The sequence below is a fragment of the Mandrillus leucophaeus genome, unplaced genomic scaffold, assembly GCF_000951045.1.
Source record: "Mandrillus leucophaeus isolate KB7577 unplaced genomic scaffold, Mleu.le_1.0 Scaffold9, whole genome shotgun sequence".
Taxonomy (NCBI): domain Eukaryota; kingdom Metazoa; phylum Chordata; class Mammalia; order Primates; family Cercopithecidae; genus Mandrillus; species Mandrillus leucophaeus.
Genome location: NW_012109807.1, coordinates 7,561,960 through 7,576,870, shown reverse-complemented (window position 1 = coordinate 7,576,870; position 14,911 = coordinate 7,561,960). Strand labels below are relative to the sequence as shown.

At 36.7% G+C, this 14,911-nt stretch overlaps 1 protein-coding gene across 2 annotated transcripts in view; it reads right to left on the bottom strand.

Annotated features, from left to right (window-relative positions):
- The window catches only part of MGAT4A (mannosyl (alpha-1,3-)-glycoprotein beta-1,4-N-acetylglucosaminyltransferase, isozyme A), a 137,346-nt gene that overhangs the window by 41,725 nt on the left and 80,710 nt on the right, over positions 1 to 14,911 (bottom strand). For both annotated transcript variants that reach the window (XM_011969621.1, XM_011969622.1), the window contains 3 exons: positions 6,081 to 6,127; positions 4,110 to 4,223; positions 2,872 to 2,947 (listed from right to left, as the gene is read on the bottom strand). In XM_011969621.1, coding sequence (XP_011825011.1) covers positions 2,872 to 2,947; positions 4,110 to 4,223; positions 6,081 to 6,127 — 237 coding nt within the window. The remainder of the gene's footprint in view (positions 1 to 2,871; positions 2,948 to 4,109; positions 4,224 to 6,080; positions 6,128 to 14,911) is intronic.

Genomic DNA, 14,911 nt, shown 5'->3' with positions numbered 1-14,911 from the left:
ATCTCCTGACCTCGTGATCCGCCCGTCTCAGCCTCCCAAAGTGCTGGGATTACAGGCTTGAGCCACCGCGCCCGGCCACCAATTTTTTTTTTTTTAAGACAGGTTTTCACTCTGGCACCCAGGCTGGAGAGCAGTGGCACAAAGCTCACTGTAGTCTCGATCTCCTGGGCTCAATTGATCCTCCCACCTCAGACTCCCAAGTAGGTGGAACTACAGGTATGCACCACAATGCCCAGTGATTTTTTTGTATTTTTAGTAGAGACAGGATTTCGTCATGTTGCCCAGACTGGTCTTGAACTCTTGAACTCCTGAACTCAAGTGACCTGCCCACCTCAGCCTCCCAAAGTGTTGGGATTACAGGTGTGAGCCAATGCCGCCCGCCAACAGATTTAAGAAGACTAAAACTATGCAATGTATCTTCTCTGACTACAACAAAATGAAACTAGAAGTCAATAGCAGAAAACTAAACTCGGAAAATACACAAATGTGTGGAAATTAAACAACTCATCCCTAAACAACCAACGGGTCAAAGAAGAAATCACAAGGGAATTTAGAAAAAAATCCAGAAACAAATGAAAACAACAACAACAAAATACTAAAACGTATGATATGTAGCAAAAGTCATACAAAGAGGGAAGTTTACACCAGTAAACATTTACATTAAAAAAAAAAAAAAGAAGATCTCAAAAATCAGCAACCTAACTTTATACCTCAAGGAAATTGAAAAAAAAGAAAACAAACTAAACCCAAAATTAGCAGAAGGAAGACAAAAAAATAAAGATTAGATCAGATAAATAGAAAAAAAAGCAGAAAAAAAACAAAGAAACCTAGAGTTGGTTTTTGAAAAGATCAATAAAATGAATAAACCCTTAGCTAGATTAGCTAAGAAAAAAAGAAAGAAGATTCAAATAACTAAAAGTAGAAATGAAAGAGGGAACATAACAACTGATATCACAGAAATAGAAGAATTACAAGTGACTCCTAGGAACAATTATGTGCAAACAAATTGGATAATCTACAAGAAATGGATAAACCTGTAAAAACATACAACTTTCCACGGTGAATTATGGAGAAATAAAAACTTTGAACACACTTATAAGAACTAAGGGGATTAAAGCAGTAATCAGAAACCTCTCAGCAAAGAAAAGCCCAGGACCAGAGGACTTCACTGGAGAATTCCGCTTAATACTTAAAGGAGAATGAACATCAGTCCCCCTCAAACAGCTCTCTTCCAAAGAACTGAAACAGAGGAAACACTTTTCAAACACGTTCTATGAGGCCAGCATTTCTCTGACACCAAAATCAAAGACACAAGAAAACGACAGACCAATATCCCTGATGCAAAAATCCTCAGCAGAACACTAGCAAATGGAATTCAACTGCACATTAAAAGAATTAGGTATACCATAACCAAGTGGGATTTATACCTGCAATACAGGGATCGTTCAACACACAAAAATCAATTAGTGTAATATATACTACATTAAGAAAATGGAGGAAAAAACACATGATCATCTCAATTGATATGGAAAAGCAGGTGACAAAATTCAAGACACTTTCTTGATTAAAAAAATATGACAAACTAGAAATAGAAAAAAAAAACTTCTTCAACAAAATAAAGGTAATATATGAAAAACCCATCGGTAATATCACACTTGGCAGCAAACAACTGAAAGCTTTCCCTCTAAGATTAGGAGCAAGGCAGGGAGTCCCACTTTCACCACTACTAGTCAACATAGTGCTGGAAATCCTAACCAGAGCTATTAAACAAGCAAAAAAGTAAAAGGTACCCAAACTGGAAAAGAAGAAGTAAAATTATCATTATTTGCAGATGAAATGATCTTATATGTAGAAAAAACTGAAGAATCCACCAAAAACTACAAATAATAAATGATTTCAGCAAAGTTTCAGGATTCAAAGTCAACACACAAAAATAGTTGTATTTTTGTATACTAACAATGACCAGTCCAAAAAAAAAAAAAAAATCAAGAAAACAACCCTATTTACCATAGTATTAAAAAAGATCAAATACTTAGGAATAAACATAACTGGGGAGGTGGAAAATTTTTCTACAAAACATTTCTAAAAGAAATCAAAGAAGATACAAATAAATGGAAAGACATCCTGTGCTCATGTATTGGGAGACTTAATAATATTAAAATGTCCACACTAGCTAAAGCAATCCATAGATTCAATACAATCCCTACCAAAATCCCCAAGGCATTTTTTACAGAAATAGAAAAAAAATTATCCTAAAATTTACATGGAATCTCAAGGAGTCTCAAGTGACCCTAAACAGTCAAAATAGTCTTGAAAAAAAGAGAACACAGTTGGAGGTCTCAGACTTCCTAATTTTAAAACATGCTACATGTCAGGCGCAGCAGCTCATGTCTACAATCCCACGACATATTGTGTTCTTGCTAAAAGCTGAACTGTTGTGCTGCTAAAAAAATTGGACTGTTAGAATTAAATGTCAATTATCTTCAAAATAGTGGTAACAGTATTGTGGCCTACAAAAAAAAATTATTTCATTGTAAGCCCACTAAAGAAAAATTGTAAGAAAATTCCTCTTTAAAATCTGCCACATAATGACATCTTAGTTCTTCTAGACAGCGAAGAGAGGGAAGAGGGGAGAGAAGATGGGGGAATGGGAGAAAAACAGGAAAAAGGTAAGGCGTCCCTACTCAGTGGAGAAACGGCAGAGCCCACATGCTTGGTTACCATGGAGACCCCTCTGCTCTGAGATAGTTATGATTTGTCAGATCTCAGAGGGTTTGCACTTTCAAAACTTCCTGTTTTAATGAAAACATACCCTTGATAACACTTTTTCTTCACAAGTGTGAAAAACATTAAAGGAAAAACCCCACTTACCTGAATGTAATATATGCCCTTTTCTTGAGCATACATCATTAGAAAACAGTAATCTAGGTTTTGCTTTGTTCTCCATCTGAAATAAACATTTGCAAAAAGTAAGTTAGGAATCAGACTCAAACTTAGTAAAATAAGATTAAATGTATAAACCTCAAGTGTCTATATGTCATCTATGTATATGTACACACACACACACACACACACACACTCACTCAGCACAAAGAGTCAAAGAAAATTCACTTTCCTCTTAATGAAGCCTTTATCAAAATATATTCCCAAGAACACTAATCCTCAAGCTGTCCTGAGGAAAAAAGGAGTCTAATTATCAAGTAAGTCTGTATACATATTCCCCTTCTAGAAACATATTAGTTCATAAGAGGCACGAAAATATCCAGCAGTAAAGACATTTATTGGAAAAAAATTTCTTAATACATATTTTTTCCAAACCTCCTTGACCACAGACCCTTTTTTCAGTAATATCTTCATGTTTCATCAAACAAGTGCTTCAAAAATTGCACTTTTAGGATCCCTGCTCTAGTGCCTAGGACTGTTTGCACACAGATAAAAGTTCATAAATAAGTACTGAATGTTTAAAAAATTCATATTTAGGCCGGGCGCGGTGGCTCAAGCCTGTAATCCCAGCACTTTGGGAGGCCAAGACGGGCAGATCACGAGGTCAGGAGATCGAGAGACGATCCCGGCTAACACGGTGGAACCCCGTCTCTACTGAAAAATACAAAAAAAAAAAAACTAGCCGGGCGAGGTGGCGGGCGCCTGTAGTCCCAGCTACTGGGGAGGCTGAGGCAGGAGAATGACGTAAACCCGGGAGGCGGAGCTTGCAGTGAGCTGAGATCCGGCCACTGCACTCCAGCCTGGGTGACAGAGCAAGACTCCGTCTCAAAAAAAAAAAAAAAAAAATTCATATTTAAATTTACAGTATTAAACCCTGTCACGGAATTCCTGGTGGCCTACAGAAACACTCTGATGAAAGTTAAATAAGAGAAGTGGATCTAAAAGCTAGTTTAAGAAAACACAGTAAAATAAAAGCTGATGTGAAGTTTTTACATATGCTAAGAAAACTCCACATTATTTCACAAGTGTCCTGGACTTAACGAGACTGACCTAGAATATTTTACCAAATTCACCTCTAAAATGTTTTCAGCTTCGATAAATAAAAACTACATGTATTAGATGTTTACGCTCACAAGTGCGGAAGGTTTTAAATGGCACACGCTCACCTTACTCTTTCTTTGGAGTCTCCAAATGTCTCCTTTAGGTTTGTCAAGTCTGGATAGTAGCTTTCAGGGGGTGATATGACTTCCACCAAGCCAGAACTGATTTCTTTAGAAAATCTATTATGAGAAAGGTTAGCTGGGTTACTTAAGTTCTGTAGGATTTTATTTATCTCAAAGCTCAATACACTGTGTTTAACATAAAACACATCAGTAATCATTTGTAGCAACGTATAATGTTATGGCCACAAGGTGTTCAATGGAGCATCGCACCACTGATTTCCTTTACAGAAAATACAGTTTTTTCTAATAGCGAAAGTTTTTTTTTTTAAAGTAATGCTTTAAAAACTGTAAAATACTGCTCTTATTAAAGTAGCATAGAAATCCTAAGCCAACTGCAGGCATTAACATTCCTAAAATGCATCTGAATTAAAAAAACAAATCAAGGTCTCACAGAAAATAGAAAATTGAAGAAAAACAAGTAAGTATGTATCTTTAAATACATATATTTATGCAAAAACCAAAGTTCTGACATCTTCGAGAAGCTTTGCTTGTGGGTTAGAGACCACATGTCATTCTCAACCAGCGTTTCTCAACTGGGGGTGACTCTGTCCCTCTAGGAGGACATTTAGCAATGTCTGAAGACGTTCTGGTTGCCACAGCTGTGATCAGCACTACTGACGCCTGGTGGGTGGACATTAGGGATCCTGTCCCACATTCTACAATGCACAGGGCAGCCCCCACAACAAAAAGTCATCTGGCCCAAAATGTTCACTGCGCTGAGGTTCAGAACCCCTTCTAAAGTTTTTTAATTAGTCTGTACTGACCGAATGGTAATTTATTTTGCATTTGCATTCTCCCTTTATTCATTTTTGCAAATCTCCACAAAATGCTAGTGCGACTGCCTGCCTTTGCACAAATGTTCTTAGTGTTTAACTGTGCTTTTTGTCTGAGCTTGGTTTTCTACACACCGAGGAAGATGTAAATCAACAGAATCCTTGCATAAGCCCACAGACTTGCCCCTGAGGTCAGTGGGAAAGGGGGCCAATCATCACTGCTCTGTTCCTTTACTTAAGAAGTCTACGCCACTTGCAGTGAGCTGAGATCCGGCCACTGCACTCCAGCCTGGGCGACAGAGCGAGACTCCGTCTCAAAAAAAAAAAAAAAAAAAGAAGTCTACGCCAAATTGTGTTTCTATGAGGACTTCCAAGAAACTCAGCACTTCAGAAAAATCAAACAAATAGCAATTTAATCCTGAACTACGTATAATTTTTTTAAATATTCAATTTTAACATTTTGATGGACAAGGAGTCACATTATATTAAATGTAGGGTTAGCAAATGATTGTTGCTTCTTTTTGGTCTTTTCTTTTTAAGTAGAAGGTATGTCTTTTAGGGTCAAAAAACAGATACAATTTAATGAAGAAATTCATAGCAAGATTAATTTTATTACATTATTAAAACTATTAAGGCAATATTATAAAAAATAATATCTGAAACTTACTAAGCTTCCCCTCTGTTACCTACCATGTGCCTTGCTCATAGTGAACTGCTACTCAATCTTTGCAGAAGAGAACAGATTAAGACATAGTTTAAAATTGAGGTCTGAAATTACTACATAAATATCTACCCTGAGAGCAGAAAAATCTTGCCTGGTAGATACAGTGTGAAAGATTTAATCTCATATGACTCTCTGTGTATTCATTGTCTTCAAGATTAAAGACTGTTATTTAATAGTGTTACATACATAGGTCATTCAAGTCTTTTCTATAATGAAATACACCAATTTATCCCATCACATAACTGGATACACATGCACCTACTTTATGACAATATAAAATACCAATCAGAGGTGATCTAGTAAACAATGAACTCCACAGAGAAATGAACTATCAGGGAAGGCATTTTCTTTTAGCAAGAAACCCAAGAGATAACAGTAACCAAAATATTCTTATGTTTATAATTAAGAAGAACTTACTCTTTCTCCAGGTTGGCTACAACACCATGTACATAATCAATATCTGTCTGGGAAAGAAAAAAAATGTATCTACATTCAAGTTTTTATGTTTTTATTTCACTGTTTATACTGAACTCAAAATTAAATGAATGATAGAAACATTCATTAAAAACATATTAAATTTTTAGACAATTGATTATATTTGCATTTCTGCATTGTTCTATTGTATTATGGAATGTCATTGAGCACTTGCTGATAAAATAAGCAGATATTGACGTTTTTATTATTTTTAATTGTCTGTGTTGCATTCACTACGAAAACTGAGCACAAAAACTATTTCTACTTCTATCAAAACATCCAAACTATAGTGAACAGTATTAGTGACAGATGCTGCATGATACGAAGAAAGATTTTTCTAACTTGGAATCATAAACCCTAGATTCAAGATTTGCCTCTGTAGCTACTTAACTGTGTGCTCTAAAGTAAGTCATTTCTCTGAGTTTCAATTTCCTATTCTATTAAAAAAAAGGAAATACCTTAGAGATTATGAGATTAAATGATAAAACTATGTAATAAAAAGCTGCTGTTATTACACTATATTAATATTATTACACTGACACCGAGAACTGAATCAAGAGCACTTCAGTTAGAAATAAACATTTATCAGATCTGTGTATTTTTAAATTATGAACAAGTCAAAATTCTAATACTTCTTATTAATTTTATTTTCTTTTATTTATCCTTTTAATGAATCACATATTCACATTTCACAAACATTTATCGAATGCCTACTCTAGGCCAGGCTGGAACCACTACATGAATAAGTCTATGCACGGCAGGTATGTTTTAAACAGACATTTTCAACCAAGTTCAGACCTAACCCAGCCTGGAGGGTAGAAGCATCAGAAGAGGCTGCCTGGAAGAGGTGACATTCAACAGCAAGAATTGGCTTTTTCCAGGGCTCTGGCTCCCAGGGGTCTAACAGAGATAAACACCATTAGCTCTTCTCTTCTAAGAGGTAAACTGAGTCTGTCTCTGATGCTATGTCAAAGACCATGGAATTGGGCCAAAGTGAAAATTCCAGCTTTGCCTCTTACCAGCTGGACAGCCTTGGGAGAGCTGCTAGGCCTCTCTGGGCCTCAGTTCCCTGGTAAATTCGAGAAGACAGGAGAAACCGCTTTCTAGGATAGCTGTATCAGATGCTAGTCCACCTAAGACCAAAACTTCCCCAAAACTTACTAACAAAGATCTGAAACCACAGAAAAGTGCTATGTCAGACCTTGAAGCTGATGATGCTAAGGACAGTGTACCACTGTCTTCAAGCCCTCCTGCTACACATTTCCCAAATGAAACTGAAATTACAAACACAGTTCCTAAAAAGAATGTGACAGTGAAGAAGACAGCAGCAAAAAGTCAGTCTTCCACCTCCACTACTGGTGCCAAAAAAAGGGCTGCCCCTAAAGGAACTAAAAGGGAACCAGCCTTGAATTCTGGTATCTCTCAAAAGCCTGATCCTGCCAAAACCAAGATTCGCCGCAAAAGGAAGCCATCCACTTCTGATGATCCTGACTCTAATTTTGAGAAAACTGTTTCGAAAGCAGTCACAAGCAAGAAATCCAGGGGGGAGAGTGATGACTGCCATATGGACTTTGACTCAGCTGTGGCTTCTCGGGCAAAATCTGTGCGGGCAAAGAAACCTATGAAGTACCTGGAAGAGTCAGATGAAGATGATCTGTTTTAAAATGTGAGGTGATTATTTTAAGTAATTATCTTACTGAGCCCAAGACGGGTTTTACAGTTACCTGAAGCTCTTAACTTCCTCCCCTCTGAATTTAGTTTGGGGAAGGTGTTTTTAGTACAAGACCATCAAAGTGAAGTAAAGCCCAAGTGTTCTTTAGCTTTTTATAATACTGTCTAAATAGTGACCATCTCACGGGCACTGTTTTCTTCTCTGCTTTGTCGGTGTTTTGAGTCTGCTTTCTTTGGTCTTTAAAACCTGATTTTAAGTTATTCTGAACTGTAGAAATAGTTATCTGGTCACTTCAGCATAAAGCAGTGTGTTTATTAACCATCCACTGTGCTAAAACTAGAGCAGTTTGATTGAAAAGTGTCACTCTTCCTCCTTTCCTACTTTCAGTAAATACGAGATAGAGCGTAATTCTGTTTTATCTTAGTTTTATACATAATTTACCATCAGACAGAACTTTATGGTTCTAGTGTAGATACTCTACACTCAGCCTCTTACGTGCTAAGTTTTTCTTTAAGCAATGAGAAATTGCTCACGTTCTTCATCTTCTCAAATCATCAGAGGCTGAAGGAAAACAGTTTGGCTGTGTCTGTAACTTGACACAGACAATAGAATGAAGAAAATTAGACTAGTTAGGTGATTATTTCAGCTCTTGACCTGTCCCCTCTGGCTGCCTCTCAGTCTGAATTTCCCAAAGAGAGAAACCAATTTTAAGGGGCACTGGATTGCAGAAGACTTGGGGACAACATTTGCTCCAAGATCTTAAATGTTATACTGATAACCATGCTCAGCAATGAGCTATTAGAGTTATTTTGGGAAATCTCCATAATTTCAATTTGTAAACTTTGTGAAGACCTGTCTACATTGTTACATGTGTGTGACTTGAGTGATGTTATCAGTGTTTTTGTAAATATTTACTATGCTTTTCTATTAGCTAAATTCCAACAATTTTGTACTTTAATAAAATGTTCTAAACATTGCAAAAAAAAAAAAAAAAAAAGACTGATTAACAGGGTGGAGCACAGGTGATGGGCAAATGTAAATAATTATAAGCATTATTTCTCCAGTGTGTGTGTCCAGACACCATCCTCCTCCTAACTCCAGATCCTTGCCCCTTCAAGGACCCCAGGAAGCCCAAGGGACAACCAGGCCAGGGACATGGCAGGCTGGGTTGCAGGGCCATGGCCATATTTTTGAGCCAGCCAGAGCCCTACTGATCTGGTTTGGCTGTGCCCCCACCCAAGTCTCATCTTGAATTGTAGCTCCCATAATTCCCATGTGTTGTGGGCGGGACCCTGTGGAGACAGCTGAATCATGGGGGCGGCTTCCCCCACACTGTTCTTGTGATAGTGAGTAAGTCTTACAAGATCTGATGGTTTTTGTAAGAGGTTTCCCCTTTCACTTGATTCTCATTTTCTCTCTTGTCTATTGCCATGGAAGACATGCCTTTCGCCGTCTGCCATGATTGTGAGGCCTTCCCAGCCATGCGGAACTGTGAGTCCATTTTTCTTTATAAATTACCCAGTCTTGGGTATGTCTTTATCGGTAGCGTGAAAATGGACTAATACACCTACCTATCCATTTTAAATACAGCAATAACTCATAAAAATGCTCAATTGTTAAAAGACTCAATGATATATAAAATATCATCTATCTTATAAAGACTGTCAAAATACTTAATACTTGAGAAAAACAAACAAAAAAGGTATAGCTTAATCCTGGAAATTATAAAACCATCAAATTAGAAAAAGTTTTTATAACAGGTTTTCTGAAAAAAGTATTTTAATTTCTGTAATTGAAAGTAATTCTAATTTTTGTTGTTCAGTCTAACAGCTCATGAGTAAGATAGTTTCATGAGACCACATCCTTCAAACTCTTAACAAACTATGGAGACACAATTTGAATATAGCTCAAAGCTCTTTGTATTTCCTCTATAGAAGTCCAAACATTAGTGATTTCTTTTTAAATAAATTATTCACAAATTTGACCAATGAGTACTCATTAATCTATAATTTTGAAGAATATGAACAAGCATGGTTTTTACGAACTTCACTGTGTTTAACAACCTGAAATTCAATTTGATAAGCATTTAATGAAGGACAATAATTTGTCCACCTAAGGAAACAGGAATACAAAGGTGAATAACACCAGTTCCAGGTCTCTGGCAAGCTGTCCAAGAGGGGAACTAAGAAGAATAAACTTATGTGAACTTAGATTTGTTACGTAATGCGTAATAAAATTTACAAAACAAAGTAATCCATGTGTACTACTACACAAAATCCTATGTTGCCTTCTAGTTAATGTATGTAGTAAAAGATTCACTTAAACAACTGTAATTTGTGTCACTTTACACAAATTATAAATTTAACAAAAGCAGTTCTAGGAGGGAAGAAGAACAAATAACAATCCTTCTCAAACTATTTCAAAAATGTGGAAGAGGAGGGAATACTTCCAAACTCTTCTTAATGAGGCCAGTGCCACTCTGACACCAAAGCCATATGAGGATATTATAAGAAAATTATAGGCCAATATTTGGGGTGAACATACACACAAAAATCCTCAACAAAATACTAGCATTCAGCTACACATTAAAAGGATCATTCACCATGATCAAGTGGGACTTATCCCTGGGATCCAAGAACGGTCCAACATATACAAATCAATAACTCACATTAACAAAATAAAGGACAGAAACCATACGATCATCTCATTAGATGCAGAAAATACACTGGACAAAATTCAACATGCTTTCATTATGAAAAAGTTCTCACCAACCTAGGTACAGAAGGAATGCACTTCAACACAAGAAAGCCATATATATGAAAGACCAACAACTGTTACACTGCGTGGTAAAAAATTAAAGCTTTTCCTTGAATATCTGGAACAAGACAGGGAAGCACACTCTCAACACTTCTATTCAACATAATACTAGAGGTCCCTGACACACTAATTAGCCAGGAGAAAGAAATAAAAGGCATCTAAATAGAAAAAGAAGAAGTGAAATTGTCACTGTTTGCTAATGACATGATCAACTCACACTTACAGAAAACCCTAATGTTTCCACTAAAAAACTGTTAGAAGTAATAAATACAGTAAAGTTGTGGATACAAAATCAATATACAAACATCGGTAACATTTCTATATACTAACAATGAACTATCTGAAAAAGAAATCAAGAGAATAATCCCATTTAGTATAGCTACCAAAAAAAAAAAAATACTTAGGAAAAAATTTAACCAAGGAAGTGAAAGAAGTAGACACCAAAAATTATAAAATGTTGATGAAATAATTTGAAGAACACACAAATAAATAGAAAGATATCTTGTGTTCATGGATTGGAAGAATTAATATCATTTAAATGTCCATACTACCCAAAGTGATCTACAGATTCAATGTAATCCCTATCAAAAAATTTAATGACATTTTTCTCAGAAATGGGAAAAAAATCCTAAAATTCATATATAACCACACACACACACACACACACACACAACGAATAGCCAAGTTAATCATGAGGAAAAACAATAAAGCTGATGGCAACACACCTTATTATTTCAAACTATACTATGAAGCTACAGTAATGTAAACAGTATGGTATTGATTTTTTAAAAACAGACACACTGGCCAATGGAATAGAATATAGAGCCTAGAAATGAACCCATGTATGTATGGTCAGTTGATTTTTGGCAAAGGTGCCAAGAACACGCAATGAAAAAAGTTTCTTTAGTAAATGGTGCTGAGAAAACTGGATATCCACATACAGATGAATGAAAGTGGACCTTCAACTCACACCAAATATACAAATCAACTCAAAATGGAATGAAAACAAAAGAAGACTCTCAAACTACCAGAAGAAAACATAGGAGAAAAACTACACAACACTGGCCTGGGCAATGGTTTTTTGGATATGACCCCAAAAGCTCAGGCAACAAGAACAAAAATAGACAAATAGGATCACATCTAACTAACACTCTTCTACATGGCAAAGCAGATAATTAACAGCATGCCTGATAACCTGTGGGTTAGGAGAAAATATCTGCATGCTGCACATCTGATAAGAAGTTAATATCCAAAGTATGTAAGGAACTCAAACAGCTCAAGAGTAAGAAAAAACACTGGAAAAACAGGCAAGGGATCTGAATAGACATTTCCCAAAAGAAGACATACAAATGGCCAACAGATATATGAAAAATGCTCAACACTGCTAATCATTAAGGAAATGCAAATTAAAACCACAATCAGATATCATCACATCTGTCAGAATGGCTAACTGTCAAAAAGACAAGAGATAACAAGTATTAGGAAGAATGTGGAGAAAAGAAATGGATGGCTATATACACTGTATCCATGCGGGATACACACATGGATCTACCATATCCATATTATCAAGCTCTGAGTATAGGTTGGTATATAAAGAAGATTTCTGCTTGTAGAACTTAAAACTGGTGAGAGAAGCAGTTCATAAGCAAACAAAAATATGTACACATATGGATGTATATATATAACTGAATATTGTGTTACAAAAATAGAATGCAATAATAGAGGAAACACAGAGATGACCTATTTCAACATTACATTCAGAGAAAATCTGTCTGAAGATTTAACATTTAAGCCTAAATTTGATATATATTTCTATTCAAATGTACAAAACTAAACAGAAAACATTAAAAGGGCTATTTTAAGTTTATTAATTGGAGCTTTGTCCTTAATAGTATGTTGATGCTATAGCAGTGGTTCTCACTTTTTATAAGAAACCATTTAGTTCAAAAGATGTTCATCAGCTACCCATCTCTGATCACCTCCAGGAACAGTCTCTCAGTCCAGGCCTCACCTCGATTATGGCAACAGCTTTCTAACTAGTCTCCTTTCTTTTGCCCTTACCAAAGCAGACAGTAGAATCCTTTTTAAAAAGGTTAACTCATATTATTCTTGCCAAAAATGCATAGCCAAAATAGAATCATGAGAAAATAGCAGATAAATCCAAACTGAGACATTTTACAAAATAACTGACCAGTACCCAACAAATTTGTCCAAGTTCATGAAAGACGCAAACATACTGAGGAGCTGTCATGGACAGCAGGAAGCTAAGGCATGAGAACCACTAACTGCAGTGTGGTGTTCCGCAGTGCATGCTGGAACAGAAAGGCAAACCCAGGCGGAAAAACGTGAAACTCAGGTAAAGTCTATAGTTCGGTTGAGTATTATACCAGTGTTAATTTCCTGGTTTTGATAACTATGATATGGCTATGTAAGTTGTTAACATCAGAGCAAGCTGAGTGAAGGAGATACCCTCTATAATTTTTGCAACTTTCTATAAATCTAAAATTATTTCAGAATAAAAAGTCGTTTTAAATACTTTTTTTCTTTTTAAAAAAAGGGTTAGTAAAGTGTCTTTTCTATTAAAAACTCACAAATGACTTTCCATCTAAATTAGGGTCAGGACTGGCAAAACAGATCCGCTGCCTGTTATCCTAAAGTAAAACGTTATTGAAACTCAACCCCACTCGTTCATGTATTGTGTATGGCTGTTTTTAAACTAAAATGGCAAAGCTGAATAGTTCCAACAGAGACTGTATGACTCCCAAAGCCTAAAATATTTATTATTGGTCCTTTAAAAAAAGTTTGCCAGCCCTAATGACTTAAAGTAAAAGCCAAGTTCTTGCAATGGCCTGTAGCATCCTATGTGATCTGGCCCACTCCACCCTTCTCTGCCTCCTGCTACTGAGCCCCCCACCTTCTCTATTCAAGCCATATAGGCTTGCTGTCTGGCAAAAGGTGCCAAGCAATGCTCTTGCCACAGGGCCTTTGCACATACAGTTCCTCTGCTTGGATTGTCCAACACTTACATCCCTCAGGCTTTTGCCCAAATGTCCTGTCCACCCTCCCTGGGCAACCCAAAGCCTCTTTTCTTATGTACTGATTTATCCTCCACAGCACTCATTATCATCTAACATTCACCTAACATATTACATATTTCAGGGTTTTCTTTCTTGTCCTTCTCGATAAGTTTCAGTGGGCAGAGGCTTGTAAAAATATTTATTGAATTACAAGCAAATTATTTGCTTGTAAATATTTATTGAATTACAAGCAAACTTTACGGAATATCGTTCATACACACATACACATACAATTTCTTTCCTATAGTAGTTTGCATGATGTTTCTTTTTTTAAGAAACATAGTCTTGCTCTGTCACCCAGGTTGGAGTGCAGTGGCATGAGTGATCATAGTTCACTGCAGCCTGGAATTCCTGGGCTCAAGTGATCCTCCCACCTCAGCCTCGCAAGTAGTTGGGACCACAGGTATGCACCACTATGCCTGGCTACATTTTTATTTTTCGTACAGATGAGGTCTTGCTATGTTGCCCAGGCTGATCCCAAGCTCCTGGGCTTAAACAATCCTCCCACTCAAGTCTCCCAAAGTACTGGGATTAGAGGCATGAGCCACCATGCCCAGCCAGTTTGTATGATTTACAACCAATGCATAAACATTTTTAAATCTAGCTGCTGAAAAATTACAGGCCAAAATACTACTGATACACCAATACAATAAATCTAGCATTTAAAATCAAGAATAGAAGCTAGACAGATTAAAAAACTAGACAGATAATTAGCAAGTATATGGAAGACCTGAACACTATCAACCAACTTGATCTAATATGTATCTATAGAAAGACACTTCTAGCTACTCAGGAGGCTAGGGCAGGAAGATTGCTTGAGCTCAGGAGTTCAAGACCAGCCACTGCCACATAGTGAGACAAAAATTAAAAACTAAAACTAAAACAATTAGCCATGGAAAGGCATGGTGGCTCATGCCTGTAATTTCAGTGCTTTGGGAGGTCAAGGTGGGAGAATCGCTTGAGCCCAGGAGCTCAAGGTTACAGTGAGCTATGATCACAACACTGTACTCTAGCCTGGGTGACAGAGCAAGATTCCATCTCTAAAATAATAAATAGATTAGATGGACAGATAGATTAGACAGACAAATGATAGATTAGATAGATGATTGTGGAAGGAAGGAAGGAAGGAAAAAGGAAAGGAAAGGAAAGGAAAGGGAAGGGAAGGGAAGGAAAGGGAGGGAAGGGAAGGAAAGGGAGAGAAGGGAAGG